General features: G+C 40.3%; 1 protein-coding gene across 7 annotated transcripts in view; it reads right to left on the bottom strand.

Moving 5' to 3' along the window:
• Positions 1-19,219, bottom strand: part of LOC129721159 (5-hydroxytryptamine receptor-like) — a 422,605-nt gene that overhangs the window by 195,918 nt on the left and 207,468 nt on the right. For all 7 annotated transcript variants that reach the window (XM_055673405.1, XM_055673407.1, XM_055673406.1 and 4 more), the window contains one exon: positions 17,458-17,701. In XM_055673405.1, the coding sequence (XP_055529380.1) occupies positions 17,458-17,701 (244 nt within the window). The remainder of the gene's footprint in view (positions 1-17,457; positions 17,702-19,219) is intronic.

Genomic DNA, 19,219 nt, shown 5'->3' with positions numbered 1-19,219 from the left:
TAACACTCAAAACTAGACGACTCATGTGTTGTCAAAATGAGTCAACTTTTCATTGAATGCATTTACTAGTGCCCGCTATCGCACAGAGACTGCATTTCACTAAAGTGCCTCACTGCATCAGCTGCTATCGATGCTAAACCCGCTGCAACTGCTACGCTATCCGTAGCCATGCCAATGTTTTGGCCGCTATACGCTGCTATTGGTATCCGCTGTCCCTGCATCAGCTGGCCCAGCTGCTATCGATGCTGAGATCCGCTGCAACTAGTGCACTATCCATTGCTATGCCACAGCTGTGGCCGCTATCCGCCTGGTATCCACTGCACTGCTACTGCTGCTGCTAAGGGAAGACTGCTGTTTTCGCTGTTTAGAACTATTCTGAGCGGCTTCGACTGAAACAGGCTCTTATATAGGGATGAAAACCCTATCGATAGTAGTAGGAAATCATCGATAACTATCGATAGCCATTCCAGTCGATAATTCCCATCCTTACTCTTAAGGCATCTTCAGCGGTGGTCCAAATCGTTGTTCTGTTCTATTTTTTTGGAACAAACTCAAATTCACTGCTGCACCGGTGGAGTAAATTTTGTTTTATACCAGATCTAAATTGAAAAAATTTGAAACTGGTATACGTTTTGGTCTATTTTTGTCACTTTTTGGAACAAGAAATAGATCGTTCTAAAACCCTTTGTACGCTGCCAATAGGTAGGTAAAATGACATATTTCAATTGAACACCTTATTTTTGGCTATTTCCATATAAGCGTTTTGCGAGTGTTGGGGAATAAACAAAACAAAAATTTTTTATGACAACTCACAATTCATTTTTGTGGCTTTTCTGAAGCAGAATATGAACAGGTTTGTCGTTTTTGGCATCAAGGACCAGCAAAAGGGGGAATTCTGAAAGACCATAACCGTCGCCTTAATTGTATTGGGAATAGAGGAGAACTTAAGAGGCCAGAACAATGTTCCTCGAAGACACTGAACTGAAAACGTTCGAAATGCAGGGGTGACATTGCGCATTTCGTTTCGAGCAACTCGAACAAAACTGAATGATCGCTGGGGGGCGTTATGTTTCGTTTTTCGTATTTTTCGACTTTGCGGGTTAGATGAGCCGCAGGACAAATGACAATGACAGCTCCTTTTAAGCTTGAAGCATAACTGGCAGTGTGTGACCTACTCGAAAATAGCTAAAATCGTTCGAATCGAGCTGCACAATGCCACCCAATATCCTCAAACCCCAAACCAAGTTTGAAGAACTGCAAGATTTTAAAAGATTGATGAGACGAAAACGAAAGATGAACATCTACGCGATCAAATATTTTTCGCTATCCCCCGAAACCAAGTAGGGTTTCGGAGCAGAAATTTTAGATCATACCAATCCATCCTGAGAAATGTCATTGACGCTCGGGTCAAACCGTCAAATCCATAAAGTCTTGTGGATATAAAGTGTCTTGCCAAAGTAATCGTTTAATGTGCGTAAAAATTATTGAATTTCCGTTTGTTAAATATTGAGTGTTTTTTATTATAACAAGTCTCATTAACTAATAGCATGGGGTATTGAATTGTTGACAGTGTGACAGATGTCAGCGGTTTAAAACAACAAGATATACAACACCGGTGCGGAGAACGAAAAGTTGGTCTATATTAGCTGGTTCTATTCAGGTTTCGCTGGTGTAAATCTAGTATAAAGTTGTTTCAAAAATAGATCACCGCTGAAGATGCCCTTATACAGACAAATAGCAAATTTAAAATGGCAAGGTCTATGATTCTGTCGACCGTGCTTGGGAAGCAATCATATTAAAGACGAATCAGATCAGTCAAATTTCGCGCTTTAACAAGGATTGACCATTCTCAATAATAATGTTGCTTGTCATGATTTGGACTTGATAATTTTTGACATTTGACTATGCGAAAAATTAATTTTTATGCGGTAATGAAAGCTTTTCGGATGTTGTGCTCATGACTGAAGGGAAAGATAATTCAGTATGTTCTGAAACACGGAGATGAAGCCAAATATATATCTGTTCCAAATTTCTTGAAAGTGTTAATTGATTTAAGAGAAAATATTAACTCTTCAATTAGGTTTTTATTTCATCCTGAAAAGGACAATTTGTTGTTTAACTCAATGTTTGATAAGATGCCGATCACATCTTTGCGTTATCGCTGGCAGTGCGAAAAAAGTATCCCTTGGGGGAAATAAACACTGAAAGCTTTCCAGAACGTTCTTTTCATTGGATGCATTTGATAGTGTGCCTGCTATCGCTCAGAGACAGCATTAAAATGCCACACTGTATCAGCTGGCTCTGCTTATATAGACGCTGAGACCAACGTCAACCGCTGCGCTATTTCCGTAGTGGACGCTTCCAGTAGTGGACGCTTCCGTTGCCATTGGTATCCGCTGCCCCGCATCAGCTGGTCCTGCTGTCGATGCTGAGTCGCGCTCCGCTATTCGTTGCCATACCACAGCTGTGGCCGTTATCCGCTGCACTGCTATTGCTGCTGCTAAGGGAGGACTGCTCCTGTTGCAGCCTAGAATTATAATGAGCGGCTTCGAGTGAAACAGGCTCTTATATAGGCCAAATTGCACATTTCAAATGGCAAGGTCTATGATTCTGTCGAGTTTTTCGTTTTGATAAGGCTTGACTATTTTCAATAGTACAATAGTTTGAATAATAAAATTACAATTATCTGCACTTGGGAAGAATCTTAGAAGATTTTCCAATCTATTGCTGCAAGAACGAAAGAAATCCATCGAATACTAACCGATTTATTAGCATTTGAAATTGGACATATTTTTCACTTTTTTCGGTTTTAGATTTTCATTTTACATCCCTATGTAGCCCAACTTCCTGAGAGAAGTATTCTACTTCAAAATAAAAGTGCTCTTTACCTGCAGAAACACTTTGCTGAAGATCGCAACACGTTACGTTGTCGGAATCACGAGATAGAGTTACATAAATCTACCAAACTTTTCAGCGTGCTGCAATATTCAAACTCGATGTTGCAATACTTAGTGAAGGGATTTCAAACTTATAGCGAGTATTTTATGTCAATTTATTCTGATAAAAACTGAGCAAATTTTCGATTATCTACAACACAGAAAAAACGGTAATACATTCCGTTGGAATCAAAAACAAAAAAAAAAAAACAATTATTTAAAGCTTTTGTAAATTTGGGATGTGTCGAATAGTGAGGAGCAAAATAGGCTGGCAACATTATATCAATTTGCAGCATTATGACGTCAGCTGATCACACATGTTACTGCCGTGATAAAATTAAATTCCATAACCCGCGCGAGCAGCGCCAATAAACTCAAAACGTAAATAAACAGAAGATCAAATTTCAATCGAATGCTCCCGCAGGTAGCATGTAGTAGCCATGCACTCACAGGTAGAACGATTGGCAACAAAATAGTAATTACGTAGGGTCAGCGTTTTGAGGCAGGTGGCTCACGCTGCCGTACTTTAAAGACTGTATTATACATTGATTTGTAAATATTGAATTGTAAGCGTAAAATTAGTATATAAGGAAATTTTGATTGAATAAAATCGAAGTTTATGGTTAGTCTGAATTTGGTCGTTTCATTGGACGGACCGAACCTTCCTATATTAATAAGTGATTACTCTTTGATTTCTCTTCAAGAAGCATAGACCTCCACATTAGCGAGGACACTAGCTAGAAGACTTAATCAGGCCAGAGTGATCCTTAATGGTATACAGAAAATCCTTTAGAACGTAACCTATTTCCCCCTTCCAGACGCATAGGCCTTCGCTGTAGTAAGGCAACTAGCAGGAAACGGGAGAGGCCGGGTAGTCGTTGCTAACAGGAGTCTTGGTCCGCCTCGATTATCGGTTCCGCTCGCGTATTTAACTGTCGTTCGGCGACAAAGCCTTGTTAACCCGTACCTTCGCCCGGGGAGGCCGCGTAACGCGAATAACAACACATGTAAACACATAGATTCCGTTCGAACGATGCGGTAGTTAAGAGGTGAGTTGTGTTTTGAGCTGTTTCGATCTAATTTTATTAGTTCTGAGAATTACAATTATGCATGCATATTATAGCTGCCCAAAACATGATGCCAAATTTGTCCTCGGAGATCTCAACGTTCAGGTTGGCCAGAAGGATGAATTCAAAATTAAGAGCACATCGGCTCACAAACGAAAACGACCTTAGTCTTATTGACTTCACCGCCTCCAAGAACATGGCCATACGTAGTACCAACTTCCAGTATACCCTGTCCAAATCAGTACACCTGGATATCCCCAAACCAACCGGATCACAAATCGATCACGTTTTAATTAACGGAAGACACTTTTCGGATATTATCGACGTCCCAACCTATCATGGTGCAAACGTCGATTATGTGCTTTATCTCTTGATGATCAAAATGCGCCAAAGAGTTTCCGTTGTCAACAGCTTCCACTATCGTCGTCCACCACAGTATGAGCTGGAGCAACCCCAACTCCCCGCAATCGTTACTGAGCACGTGCATAGCTTTGAGTCTGCGCTGCCTAATGAAGGAGAGCCCATCGAAGCACCTCTATAGAACTGCTGGAGTAAAACCAGCCATAAACAGTGCAGCGAAAGATGCTATTGGGTTCGTTGGAAGTAATCGAAGTAACGGGTGGTGCTACGAAGAGTGTCAGACGGTTTAGACTAGTATACTGTATCTATATAATGCAGAGCGGGCATTGATGTTGCAGCAAAGGAGCCCTCAGAACGTGATACGATAAAAACAGAAACGAAGACAACAGACGTTGCCTGGAAAAGCTCGAATGTGAGGAAATGGACCGGCTGTGTTGTTCTCAAGAATCACATAAATTCTCCAAGAAACTCTTCGCATCCCGTACAGGCTTAGTGCCGCGAGTCGGGATAAGGATGGAGGAGTGTTGACGGATGAACGTTAGGAGATCGACAGGCGGAAGCAGCACTATAATTAACACCTGAAAAACGCCGCGGCAGAAGACCAAGACGACAAGAAGGATGAAATACTTTTCCAAATACAAGATTATTTCAAGAACAAATGATGGAAATAGTTAGTACCAACAAATGAATTGTATCGTGCAATGTCAACAACATTCATTTTATTAACGTTGAAAAACAAAAAAGCTGAGGTGAATATATTTTTTCACAGAGATTATCAGCGGTGATTATCGTTTACTGAACTTACGCGCACCGTAACAACCCTAATCGGACTTGCCATTGCGACGTGCAAACTTTCCAAAGTCATCTATCGTGAACGATTTTTATTACAATTTCCAATTTGCCCCTCTTTGCCAACCACAAAACTCGTTAGTGCAAAATCACTCAGCCACATTGAGCGTAAAGTTTTCAGCTTCTATTTGGCTGCCATTTTGTAGCAGCTGCTATCGAGGCCGGGAAAATACATTTTCATCTTTTAGCGGGCATCACCTGAGCTGTCGCTTGGTTGTCTGGTGGTGACCCCTTCCGCAAGTGCGCCGGAGAGTGGCAACAGCAGTACAATAAATTGAGTTAGTTCTTTCTGACACGGAAAGCTTTTAGAAATGATTAATTAAATTCCACTACAAGAGCTTAAGCTGTAAACCTGAACACGGATGCTTAGTTTTCTAGAAGGAGCAGCTGGGACACCTTTCATCAGGAAACACGAAACGACTTTTTTATTTCCCCAGCTTGGTTAGTTGCTTCACAGTTTGTTTGCCGGTTGTCGTTTACCGGTGAATTGCAGGCCTCGTCCGACAGTAAATAACGTTTTATGGTCTAGGACAGAACAGATAATTCCAAGCATTTTGTGTGATCCCGCTTCATTCGTCTGAATTTGACAGATTTTTCTGATAAAGAAAAAGTTTTCTCCAATACAAACCTAATTACGTTGATACAGGAAGTGCTATTGTCAACATCTAGAGCGGTCTAAATGGTCCGAAGGAATAATTAAATTCGAAGCAAGATCCTCCCATAAAGACCCTCTGCATTTCAGCACCCAGCAGCAGCCGAGCGCCAAACCGACTTCCCGCTTCGGGGCGGAGAAGCGAAATCGAACAGTACGGTACAACTATCGACAGAAGAATGTGCAAAGTTTTCCTGTTTGCTAGCGTTATTATAGTTCTAGCATCCGGACACCCGCCGTTGCCGTACAGGCCACACTTCGCATCACTTCGGACTTTGGAGCGAAAACGAACTTTCTTCTGGAGATTGGCTCCACTTGTGGCAGCCCCATAGCGATGACAGTCCCTGCGGCGGAATCAGCTTCCCGGGATTACTTCCGGAACAAAGTTAACCGATTTTGCATAGTTAAGCTTGATTGGAAATTGTTCCGGCAGGGGCTAATACAGTTGCACCAACTGCGGTATACTTTCCGCTTGTTCCGTGCATTACTGAACTAAACGATTTTTTTTTCGTGAAATAATCAGCTTTAATCGCATCGTTGGGAAGTGGTGTGAAAGAAACTGATGTGATAAAAGCTGTAATAAAATGGGATTAGGTTTTAATTTGAAAGCAAAGTTCCTTTGTTCATTTGTATTCTTCATTTGTATATCTCAAGCTTAATAGCATATGTCATTAGGCAGCGTAGAATGCATTAATATAACATTGTATGAAACCGTACTCTATTCATGTAATTTCCAAAGCTTGTCGTGTCGTTGCTTGTTGTGTGTACTCGCAAATAGCGACAACTAGCCGACCGTATTAATTGTGGTAATTTATAATCCTTGAATGCTTTCGAGCAAGAATATGTCAGAATAATTTTCCAGGCGTACTCACTGTACCTTGAAAAGGAATCATGTTGCTATTCAGTGTAGTGCTGATTCCTGCGAAGGTAAATGTTGTGTAATAGTGAGCGTTTTTGCTCTTCTTCAGAAATTATTTCTCACATTCAGTGTGCAGGAGAACTGTCACCAAATGATGCTGCACGATTGCTACTGGGAGCCTAAACGTCAACAGTGTACTTCTTAGATGCTAGCTGGGTACTGTCGTGGGATGCCATACCTAGCGGAGACACGCACAATGTTTCCATTTTCCGGATGTTGATTTTTTGTTACGCTATTCAGTTAGTCTAGTTCGTGCGACACGACAACCAAACTGAACAACGCGCTGTTCCTGGCAAACAGAGAGTTCTTGTTGCAAAACGCGAGCTATATTTAGCAAGCGTGCTGTAGTCATAAAAATGAAACTTTGACTCATTCATGCATGTATTTTTGAGTTATGGAACTTAAATTATTAGAAAGAAAAATTGATGCTTTGGCACTATGCTTAGGGCAAAACTAGAGGGAAGGAGGGGTTAGCAGGGCTACGCTTGTCCACCGGAGGACGGAGGAAGTTTTTCCTAAACTTTGTTTTAACTCTTTGAGACACATTCAGCTAAGCTGTTCAGTTCATATATTTTCGAACGAATTTTTATTTTCTCCCATTTCTTCTGTAGCTAAGAAGCCTTTTTAGGCCCTTTTTAATTAAATCTTGACCATATTTTATTTTGACCTTTTCAGTCTAGTGTTTTAACGTTTGCGCTAAAGAAAATGGACAATACATGCCAATTTTTCATAGGTTTACCTTTACACGCACTGACGAAATGCAGCATCAATCATATAACCACCGAGTCAGCAGAAAATATTTGATAACTCTATCAGTTGAACTCTAACCGTGGTGGCGAAAACAGTGAAGCTCCTCCGTTCAGAAGTGTGCGCGATCTAATAACGGTACCCTATTGCGTCGAAAAAGGACATCGTGCGGCAGCTCGTGGACACCGGATACGCATAGAAGCATCGAAAAAACGCCCGGTTTCGGACGGCCAACGACCCTGAGCGACAAGAAGCTCCAAAGGATGCTGACGAGGAAGAGCGAGCGAAAAGTGACTACTGGTCGGTGCAGCCGGCTAAACAGTGAAAGTACCTGCCGAGCATGGACATACATATCAGGAAGCGGTAGTCCCGTACACTGGTCTCGAAGCTACAGGCAATGACGCAGCGACAGCGCCTGAATAAGATGGTCGAGTCGATTTCCCCGGCGAATCGCGATGTGGCGGTGCACAGTGGTCCAATAAGGCAAAAAGTGGAACTAAATGTGTGTTTTGTGTGCCCTAACAATTCTTCCGAACAATACTTTCGTGTAAAATGCAACTAACAAAAGTTAAGTACAAAAAACTAACTTTTATGTAAGTTCCTTGTAGTATACTTCATAACTTTGTACCAAAAAAAGATAAAGGTTTCATTTGTTCAACAAAGTTCCATATTTTTGAATCTTCTACAACTTTGCTAAATAAACTATTCTGCTATCTCTCAACACAAAAAAGGATTTTTTTATTTTTAGTATAGTAAACTTTTCATACATTTTGACAATTTGCGATATTGCGGGTCATTCATACAAACAATTCTTCCGAAGACTTTATTAAGATAGGATAAAGGTGAAAGGCGCTATGGAATTAAGTTCCACTTTTTGCCGTATTGGACCACTGTGCGGTGGGATGGACGACGAGACCTCACTCTGGCTGGCAACAACTGGCAGGGCACTTCATATTTTATTTACCTCACGAAGGAAGTGAGCTCCGATTCATTCCACACACCAAGTTCCTTTAGAAGGTGCTGTTGTGACTGACAATCAGCGAGAAGGAGATGTCAAAGCCACTGTTCTTTCGATCCGGACTGGCCGTGAACGGGGGAAATTTATAGTATAAAGTGCCTGCCGAAAGTTGCATCGTTAAGGCCGAAGACGCCGTGTTCTGGCTGGATCTGGCGTTGGCTCATTACTCGAAGCGATCGTTGGAGGAGATGGAGCGACTAAATATTGATGTGGTACCAAAGTTGGTGAACCCACCAACCCCCACCCACAATTACACGCATGTTTTCGTCCGCCATGGCGAATGTCCGGTTAACTGCCACAATTTTTCTTGTGCAAGTATAGTTACTTTCTATGGGAAATTTATCAAACTCGAATATTTGTCTTAGTTTTATTTTACCACCATACAAAAAAGTCCATTTTTTACCGCAAACGTTATATTTTAAGTTGTTTGGAAATAATTGATTTTGTCCCAAGTAATCGCCATTTGCGAGAAGTGTTACGAATCTCATTTCATTCAAAGAAAACATCGGCTGAAGTGCATCGAGAGTTGAGAGAAGTCTACGGGAATGCTGCTTCTCTCAGGGAAATAACGACAATTATAATCAATGGCATTACATTACATTACCTTACAGAAATGTCACTTTGAACCAGGATTCCTGAGAAATGGAATAACAGAAGTATTTCATTGCTTCAAATTTTTATGAAAGGTCGTGCTTCTACAAAAGCTTGCATACAATATTTTAAGCAATATGTTTGCTTTATTATTTGTAACCCGGCAAACTTTGCCCCGCTCATTTTATTTTTCATTATTTAAATAATTAAAAACATCTAAATTGATCCCACATACATACAATAATTGACCTTGCGATTTATTAATAGTCTGCAAACGCATGACGAATCGAATATTGAATACGTTCAAACTCAAAAGTCATTTGAAATGATTAATTTTATCAGAAATACCGATATTGCGTGGTATTCAGCCAACTCTGGCTGTTTTCCAGCAACCAGAAGTTCTCATCTTGGATTGAAAAATAGTGTACCGGTTTTTGGGTTCTGTTTATCATTCCCCAATCATTTTATGCTATTTTTCGGAAAAAATGGTTGAAATATCTGTTTCATTTGTATGGAATCCTCCCTCCCTTCTAGAGTAGGGAGGGGTATCAAACCATCATAGAAACACTTGCCCCCAAAAACCTCCACCTACCAAATTTAGTTCCATTTGCTTCATTAGATCCCGGGGAGCTTTTCCTTCTAGGAGAGGGAGGAGTGTCTGCCATGAAAATGTTTTTTTGAAGTAAAATACTTCTCTCAGGAAGTTCGGCTACATAGGGATGTGAAATGAAAATCTAAAACCGAAAAAAGTGAAAAATATGTCCAATTTCAAATGCTAATAAATCGGTTAGTATTCGATGGATTTCCTTCGTTCTTGCAGCAATAGATTGGAAAATCTTCTAAGATTCTTCCCAAAGTAAGATAATTGTAATTTTATTATTCACACTATTGTACTATTGAAAATAGTCAAGCCTTGTCAAAACGAAAAATTCGACCTCTGATTGGTCGTTATATGCTTGCTTCCCAAGCACGGTCGACAGGATCATACACCTTGCAATTGAAAACATGCTATTTGGCCTATGTAAGAGCCTGTTTCAGCCGGAGCCGCTCATAATAGTTCTAGACAGCGACAACAGCAGTCGTCCTTCTCAGCAGCAGCACTAGCTCTGAGGTTGGTCACCACGTCTCAGGAGCAGCGCGGTTTTTCTAGGCGTGTGTCGCCAGACAGCCATTATTCCCCCCGTGTTGGGGCAGCATGAAGATTGCCATCAGGAAATCCAATTTTGGAAATCAAAATGCCTTTTTGAAGGCAAATAAACAAGTCATTGAAAGTTAGTAATTTTTGTCAACGCAAGCAAGCATTCTGTGTTGCATCCTAACAATTTAAATTTGTCGCACCCGTCTAATTTACTGAATGTGAAAAAGCTTCCACAGTGCATGTAGTCCGTGTATCTTAACTCCCCCAATGTTAGGGCAGCTCGAAGGTTGTAATTAGCAACCGATTTTGAACAGCAAAATGCTTTTTTGAAGGCAAATAAAAAAATAATTGAAGGTTAATAATTTTCTGGCATCAACACAAGCAGACATTCTGTGCGGGATGCAATCAAATTCTGTTGTAGTTGTCTAATTTTTACTTTATTTAGTTAACTCCCAACTGAAGGGGCAGCGCAAAGGCTGCGATCAGCATAACCGACATTGAATAATAAACTGCCCTGTTAGTACGCATTCACAAAAGCAGTTAGTTCGACTATGCAGAGCTAATATGAAGACGATTCAATCAATCAGCGTAAACAGAATTTCGTCGTTTCCCAGCTGCCAAGTTGCAACATGATGCAACACGCAACATCAAGCAAACGAAATCGCTTGATGTTACAAACCGCAATAAGATACGGGTTAAAACCGTTGCGTGTGTGAGAGCACCATCGGTGTTTATTCACTGGATACACTATCTACTGTCTACTGAACGCAATAATCTGCTTACATGCGACATGGGGACGGGAACATTTTCTTCAACCAAGCTGCACAACACGACACAAAACATGTTATTTTGTTGCTTCAATGAGAGTGCTATCGGTCCGGCTCGACAGAATGTTCACAAGAAATCATTTTTGTGCATCCGTGCTACGAAACTGAGGAAAAACTTTAGAAACTGAAAAAAGAGGTGGAGCTTATCAAATGATCGCTCTGAACCAGAATGAAGTCACACATATTTTTCAAGTTATATCATTCCACCACGTACGTAAAATAATTCATTCCTATTTTCATCCCTGTATAAGAGCCTGTTTTAGTCGAAGCCGCTCATAGTAGTTCTGAACAGCGACGACGGCAGTCCTCCCGTAGCAGCAGCGGCAGCGAGCAGTGGGTACCATCGATAGCGGATAGCGGCCACAACTGTGGCATGGCTGTGAATAAGCGTAGCAGTTTCAGCGGATCTCACCATCGATAGCAGCAGGGCCAGCAGATGCAGGTACAGCGGATACCAATGGCGGCCACAACTGTGGCATGGCTACGGTTAGCGTTGCAGGTGCTCAGCAGTTGGGCCAGCGTATAGCGGCCACAACTGTGGCATGGCTATGCATAGCGTAGCTGTTGCAGCGGGTATATTAGCATCGATATTAGCAGGGTCAGCTGATGCAACGACACTCCCTTCACTAAAATGCTGTTTCAGTGTGGTAGCGGAAGCAGCAGGCTTGCATGAAGTGAATACATCAGCCAGCAACTTTCTCTAAGGCCTCTGCCATAGTAGACGCGAAAAGCGGCGCGAACCGATTCGCTCGGCCGCAGGTTAATGTACAGCTCTACTGATGGCTGTACATTAACCTACAGCCGAGCGAATCGGTTCGCGTCACTTTTCGCGTCTATTATGGCAGAGGCCTAATGGGAAAGTTGTATCAGTTTGTTCAGAAGAATATTATTGTCGGTAATATTGCATAGATGCGATTGCGTAAACCCGATTTTGAATTGAACAATTGTTCTTTTGAGAACAAATAAAACACTTATTTGAAGAGTTAATAGCATTTGGTATCAATAGCAGTATAGTGACAGCCTCAGCGGTAGATGCAGATGCAGCCGGTACTTCCCTGAGGCCGATGTAAAGGTAAATGGGAGCAGCACGGCGAAACAGTTCGGGTTATGCTGAGACACGCGTCATTTTTCGTTGTTGATGTTCCCCACATGAAACGACGCGCTTTCGTATGATAGCGGTGGTATTAGCGGTAGATGCATTTGCCAACACTTCCTCCAGTAAAGCCGTGTCTAGTTTTCAATGTGAAAACACCTTTCTCATTGTGTTGACCGTGCGCCTTAGTCCTCACTATCAAGGTAACACAGAGATGTAAGATAAGCACTACATCCTATGATAAATTGAACAATTGTCCTTATAAGGACAACAAATGAATAAATGAAGATTTAATTTTGAATTAGAATACTTCTCTCAGGAAGTTCGGCTACATAGGGATGTAAAATGAAAATCTAAAACTGAAAAAAGTGAGAAAATTTTCAAATGCTAATAAATCGGTTAGTTTTCGATGGATTTCCTTAGTTTTTGCAGCAATCGATTAGAAAATCTTCTAAGATTCCTACCAAATGCATGAAATTGCAATTTTATCATTCATCAACTATTGTGCTATTGAAAACTCTTAAGCCTTGTCAAAACAAAATTCGACCTCTGATTGGTCGTTATACCGCGCTTTCCCAAGCACGGTCGGCAGAGTTATGGACCTAGTAAATTGGGAATGCATCATTTGGCCTATATAAGAGCTTCATCAGATAAAAAACAAACATTTCATTGGATATTAAATTCAACAACTGAAATTTGAAGAACACGAAAGATTATTTGAAGAGTTAATATTTTATCGTTTTGCGCTTTATTCCAAAGTTAATTATCTTCATCTACATGCATACTCTGACTATTATTACGTGTTTGCGTCGCTTAGTGTTTGGCTACGGTCATGCAGAACGCAAATAACGGCGCGATGCGATTCGGCAAGACGAAATCTGTTGAAATGTATAGCTCTACTTCGCCTTAAAAAGAGCTGTACATTTCACCACGGCAAGGCGAATCGCATCGCGCCGGCATTCGCGTTCTGCATAACCGTAACCTTTGTTCCGTTCCCGTTTAATGATGTCGTATTAAATGTGCATATTACAATTCGGCAGCACTTCAACTTCTCATTTGCACAAAATTTAAAAATATTCAATGAGCTTTATTCAAAATATCAGACAAAAAGAAATTACAATACTGCCAATGAACGGTCAACGTTTATTTACTAGAAAAAATGACTGACACGCAAGCAGCCAGGTTATCTTTCTTGTAAAAGTATTCTACTTCAACCTTGCGGTCGTGGCTTTGCATACAACCTTCTTGTGATTTTTGTCCCCAAAAGTTAGTTTTTGAGATGTGCAGGAATTTGTGTTTTATTTGTATGGGGGCCCTCCCTTCCAGAAGAGGGAGGGGTCTCAAACTATCATGAAAACCTTTCTCGGACCCCAAAATCCCTGCATACAAATTTTAACGTCGATCGGTTCGGTAGTTTCCGAGCCTATATGGATCAGACAGACAGACAGACCGACAGACAGACTGGACTGCATTATTATAGGTATAGATTTACGATGCCCATCGCTGTAAAATCAAGCACATTTCATAACCTTAACATACATTGCATTCCCTGATTCAAGTGTTCATCCATCTCACATCTTAACGTTTTGTCAATCGGGCTATCACAGTCGCTTCAATCGGAAATCGATAAAAATAAGCATGTGAACGATTTATTTTGACTCCTGTCACTGCGCCCTACCAAAATTCGCAGTATGTTAGTACTGCAACTGCAACTTTTATTGGGAATTAGTCCGTTACAAGTATTATTTGTATTTTATGTCACCCCTTTTTTCTCTTTCTTCACGTCGATTTTTCGAATGCCACTTGGACACGACCATCACAGATTTTGCTCAAATTTGGGAGAATTATTCATCTACCGTCACTTTGGAAAATTCCCAAATTTGGTGTCGATTGGAATACCCCCCGCTCTTTGGGACCCCCTGTTTATTGCAAAGTCTTTTTCTTACAATTCATAGACGTAAGATGTCCGAAAAATACTGATAGATGATTTTTAAAGAAAATAAACCAAGGAATCCGGAAAAAATATAAGTTTTGACCGGAAGTTTTGCCAGATAAATATTTTTTGTATTTGAAAACTAAATTTACCTTTACGAACTAATTCCTTTTTTGTCATATGACTTACATTTTAAGTTTTAGTAAAGCGGGCAATGTATGCAGTTTGCGAGGATGCGAAAATGAACGGGAATAGAAGGTGTGACTTTTTAGGCTTAGAAAAAATTTCCCCTCGTCCAGACGGGACTCGAACCCGGAATCTCCGTTGATTGCGGGTTCGAGTCCCGTCTGGACGAGGGAAAAATTTTTCTAAGCCTAAAGTCACACCTTCTATTCCCGTTCATTTTCGCATCCTCGCAAACTGCATACATTGCCCGCTTTACTAAAACTAAATTTACATTTTTCGGCAAATGCAGCCATTTTTATTTTGAATTTGATAATTTCATCGTGTTCCTTGGAAAATTTCACATAAGAGGTAATATGAGCCAATCTCGAGATATAACATTTTTACAAAAAAAGTTGTAAACTTCGTGATTATTTTGTTTTATAATTTATAGACGTAAGACACTCGAAAAATAGTGTTAGTTGAATTTTGAAGAAAATGAACCAAGGAATCCAGAAAAAATATTGTTTTCGGTCGGAAGTGTTGCCAGATAGATTATTTTTGTATTTTAAAATTGAATTTGCATTTTTCGGCCAATGCAGCAAATTTTATTTTGAATTTGATGGTTTCATCGTATTTTTCGGAAAATTTTAGAAGCACTTACCACCCCGGGGTAATATGAGCCAATCTTAAGATATAACATTTTCACGAAAAATTAATTACGTAATTCAGAACTATTTTCGTAAAAATGTTATATCTCGAGATTGGCTCATATTACCTCGGGATGATAGTTGTTTCTTATGTGAAATTTTCCACGGAACACGATGAAATTATCAAATTTAAAATAAAGATGGCTGCATCTGCCGAAAAATGTAAATTTAGTTTCCAAATACAAAAAAATTATCTGGCAACACTTCTGGTCAAAACTTTTTTTTTCTGGATTCCTTGGTTTATTTTCTTCAGAAATCATCTATCAGTATTTTTCGGACATCTTACGTCTATGAACTGTAAGAAAAAAAAAGATTTTGAACAAAAAATGCGGAACTTTGCAATAAACAGGGGGGTCCCACAGAGCGGGGGGTATTCCAATCGACACCAAATTTGGGATTTTTCCAAAGTGACGGTAGATGAATAATTCTCCCAACTTTGAGCAAAATCTGTGATGGTCGTGTCCAAGTTTGTGCCTTTTCGTGGTCACTTCGATGGAATGACCCATATCTCAATAGTAACAATAAACTTTTTGCGGTTCGTTGCTCTCCAGTTATTTTTGTACACCAAGAAACTCAAAACCTCAATAAAATCTTCGAATGGGCGACAATGAGGCATATTCGTTGGGTTGCAATTTTTGGGTAGCACATCCCTCGTATCGGCATGGTGTTTTTAAAGTAAACAAACGCTCTAGTGCCCAATGCCGCCTTCTGGCGGGCTTCAGTCAAACCTCTAAAAAGCTTCAATAAATGCTTAAAATGTGTTTATAATGATTAATAATGATTTTACCTAAGCCCCTCTGAAAATCAACTTGGGCACTAGAGGGTTTATCGAAATTTTCATCAAACGTTCATTTTGATACAAATTTTGATTGGAAACCAAACCACTGGACTTGAACCATGATTCAGACAATGAGAATGAAGTGTTGTTTTGTCCACTTCCTATTTAAGTTTCAATTGTGAAATGGTTTATCATGAACTTTATGCCGAAATTTATGTACAGTTCAGTTAGAGTTGTACAATGCGCTTGTGCAATGCTTCTTGTTTCTACACAAAAAAAAACAAAGCCGTGGTGCTACATTCCGATTCGGAACTTGACCTTCTGTTTATTTATACACAGACTTCGCAGCCGACTATTAGTGTACAGGACAATTGCGGGGCTAGCGCTACGATCCTACTGACACTAACAGTCTCTCCCGAGACAAGACTCGAACCTACGACGACTGGCTTGTTAGGCCAGTATCGTACCTCGAGACCATCTGGGAGATTTCTACACCATTTTAAACAAAACTGAGTATGCATAAACAAAACAAAAAATACTGGCACAAAGAGGAGATGTTTGAAATGCACACATAATTTTCTGCTATCTTCTTATTCAGTTTATAAAGATATTCTCCCTAAGAGTGGGTTGCTCTTGGCCCTAAAAATGGATACGAAACTCCTGAATAATTACAACAAATACCTCAGCAAAGCAATTTACCTAGATAACAGAACCCTCGTGTAGCAAATCCTATTGAACTCTTTTCGACAAGTAGGGTGTTTGATCCTGGTTCGAACTAGTTTCAGCGTTTTTCATGATACACTTGGGTTGATCTCATCGTTTCTAATAAATGATGGCAGTTATGTATCAAAATTGACTTCTGTGAAAACACACTTATAACGAATATATTGTAGTACTCAAAACTGTATTTCAATGCCTGAATGTTTCACTTTTCGATATTTAATGACAGAGAAATAATGATCCAGGTTCGAACTATGCTGATTGTGGTTTGAACCATTTATATGATCCTGGTTCGAACTATTGATTGAATCGTGCAAAAGTTTTTTTTACTGCTCCAAATATGCAATATTCTTTCAATGACTCAAACAAATTCTGAACGGATATGGATAACCCCTTATAGCATACTAATTTACCAAAAAGTTTTTAAATATTTGGACTGCTTTGACTGAAATATAAAAAATGCTTAGAGACTCTAGCGGTGATATAAGGAAGCTTGCTAGTTCGAACCACGATCATCGGTAGTTCGAAGCAGGATCAAAAATATACTGTCATATTTTTTTTTAAAATTTATTTTAACAAACCTTTCAATTGAAAAAATGTTACAGGAATGGAATAATATTCTTGTCTAAATGTTTCAAAACTGTTCTTGCTCGAATATAATTGGTTTGGATACTATATAATAATGACGACGAACCAGGTCGTATATGAACAACCAAAGCCAAAATCAACGCTTTTTTAATTGAAAATAATTTAACTTAAGGCTGTAATTTTTAATATGTAAAAAAAAATCCTATGTTAAGACAGATATCGAAAGCATAGATTGCAATCGTTCTAATCTAAAATAATTGAATTTAATATGATTATTCAGAACTTTTCGTAATAGTTCGAACCAGGATCAATTTTGGCATGGTTCGAACCAGGATCAAAAACCCTACTATCAATAAAAGCAAAGCCTACCTGTCCAGCGCGATTGCCACCAGGTGCAGTATGGATGCCGTACAGCACAGCACATCGCTGGAGGTCCACATGTCGCACAGATCTGCTCCGAGTCGCCACTCGTTGGACACCTCGTACACGGCTCCGAGTGGCATCACCAGGCAGGCGACCAGCAAATCCGCCACGGCTAGCGATAATATCAAATGGTTGGCAACGCTTTGCAGGTTCCGTTCCAGCAGAATCGCCGCTATAACAAAAACGTTTCCTAAAAGTAAGAGAAAAAAGTAAAGATTTTTTTAAAGAACAAACTCAATTACCCTAAAAAGAAGAAAATAAATGGATATCCTAAGCTCCCTGCTTCGATTAAATTATGTTTATACAGATTACGTTTATCCGTTCCTAAAAATGATTAAACCACTTTCACTTAGCAAGTGAACAACCACGTTCCAGCAGCCATTGTCAACATTCGCTACGGTTTTCGCGCCTACTTTGATTGATTACCGTCCAATTTAAATTCCCAAAAGTCTGCCGTTTCGATTTTGGCCAGAACCGATCCATCTTTGTCGTTTTGGTTTTCCCATGCGGCAGACTGCCGGCCGTATTCTAGCCTCGCAGCCCAGTAGTGCCGTGCCGTTGATGACGGTGTTGACCTAATGTGAGTGTGAGTGTGTGAGCTGGACACAGGGGATAGAGCCAAAATTAATCAAAACATTAACCAGACTGGCAGTAATTTATCTGCTGTTAAGTGAACGAGAGACAGAGAGAGAGGGAGGGAGCTGTCAGACGAGTAACAAAGTGCGGTGCCGAGGGGACAGTTTATTTGATGACTTTGTTATCACCGAAAGCAACAGCAGCTTCACCAACGGAAGACCGGCCATCAGATGGATGATGTTGAATGCCCGGCTGAGTAAAGCCGTTTGGCTGGTGATGAATTGTCCGGTAACGTGAGAGAGTGCTGAACTTGAAGTTTCGTCTGAATTGTTCGTTCTGTTTCTCGATCACTCATCCGAGCGTTGAGTGACTACTCGAATCGGTGTAACAATTGGGGAAGAAATTGATTGTCGGAAACTTCTGTTTTTGTTATGTTTACTGTTGCTAGAGTGACGCATGGCTTTTGTCTTGCATGCTAATACCTGTCAGAAGATGCTGAACCTGATTAATAAATTACTGGCACTGCTAATCAAAAATTAAGCGCTGGAAAATAATGTTGTCGCTTGATTACTGTTAAATTATTCGATAATGTTCAATTTTATTCGAAAATCGAACATTCAGTAGTATTTCAAGCTGTGAATTATTAAGACTCAAACAATCTTCTTGATTTTTAAGAATCTCTTTCCTACAGTCATCTGCGCCAGCAATCTCGATTATTGCCTTCTAGTTTTTCCAGGAAGCGAAGTAACTTCCACCCATCACATCAGTACAGCGACAGCTTCTTCCCATTTCAAGCGCAATAGGCAAATGGAGCCATCAATATCCGTAGTTCGTCTTACGTGACACGTAGTCATATCCTTTGAAGGCAAATCATTTTCGGGACAGGCAATCAGGCGACTTGAAAATTTTTTCCCTACTGCTGCCATCAGAAGCTGTCATAAGGAAAATGACACACGCACCGCACACACGTACGGAACCGAACATGACTGAACATCTTGTGACCGTTCCGCTTTTTTTTGGGTACAGACTTGGAATTGTCACGAACGAACGTAACTTCTGGCGTTTCGGTCCGAGCGTGAGAAAAAAGCGGTCGGTAGAAACGTGCCGCAGAAGAGACACGTTTCGTGTGACG

The sequence above is a fragment of the Wyeomyia smithii genome, chromosome 2, assembly GCF_029784165.1.
Source record: "Wyeomyia smithii strain HCP4-BCI-WySm-NY-G18 chromosome 2, ASM2978416v1, whole genome shotgun sequence".
Lineage (NCBI taxonomy): Eukaryota > Metazoa > Arthropoda > Insecta > Diptera > Culicidae > Wyeomyia > Wyeomyia smithii.
This window is presented reverse-complemented; position numbering and strand designations above follow the sequence as displayed.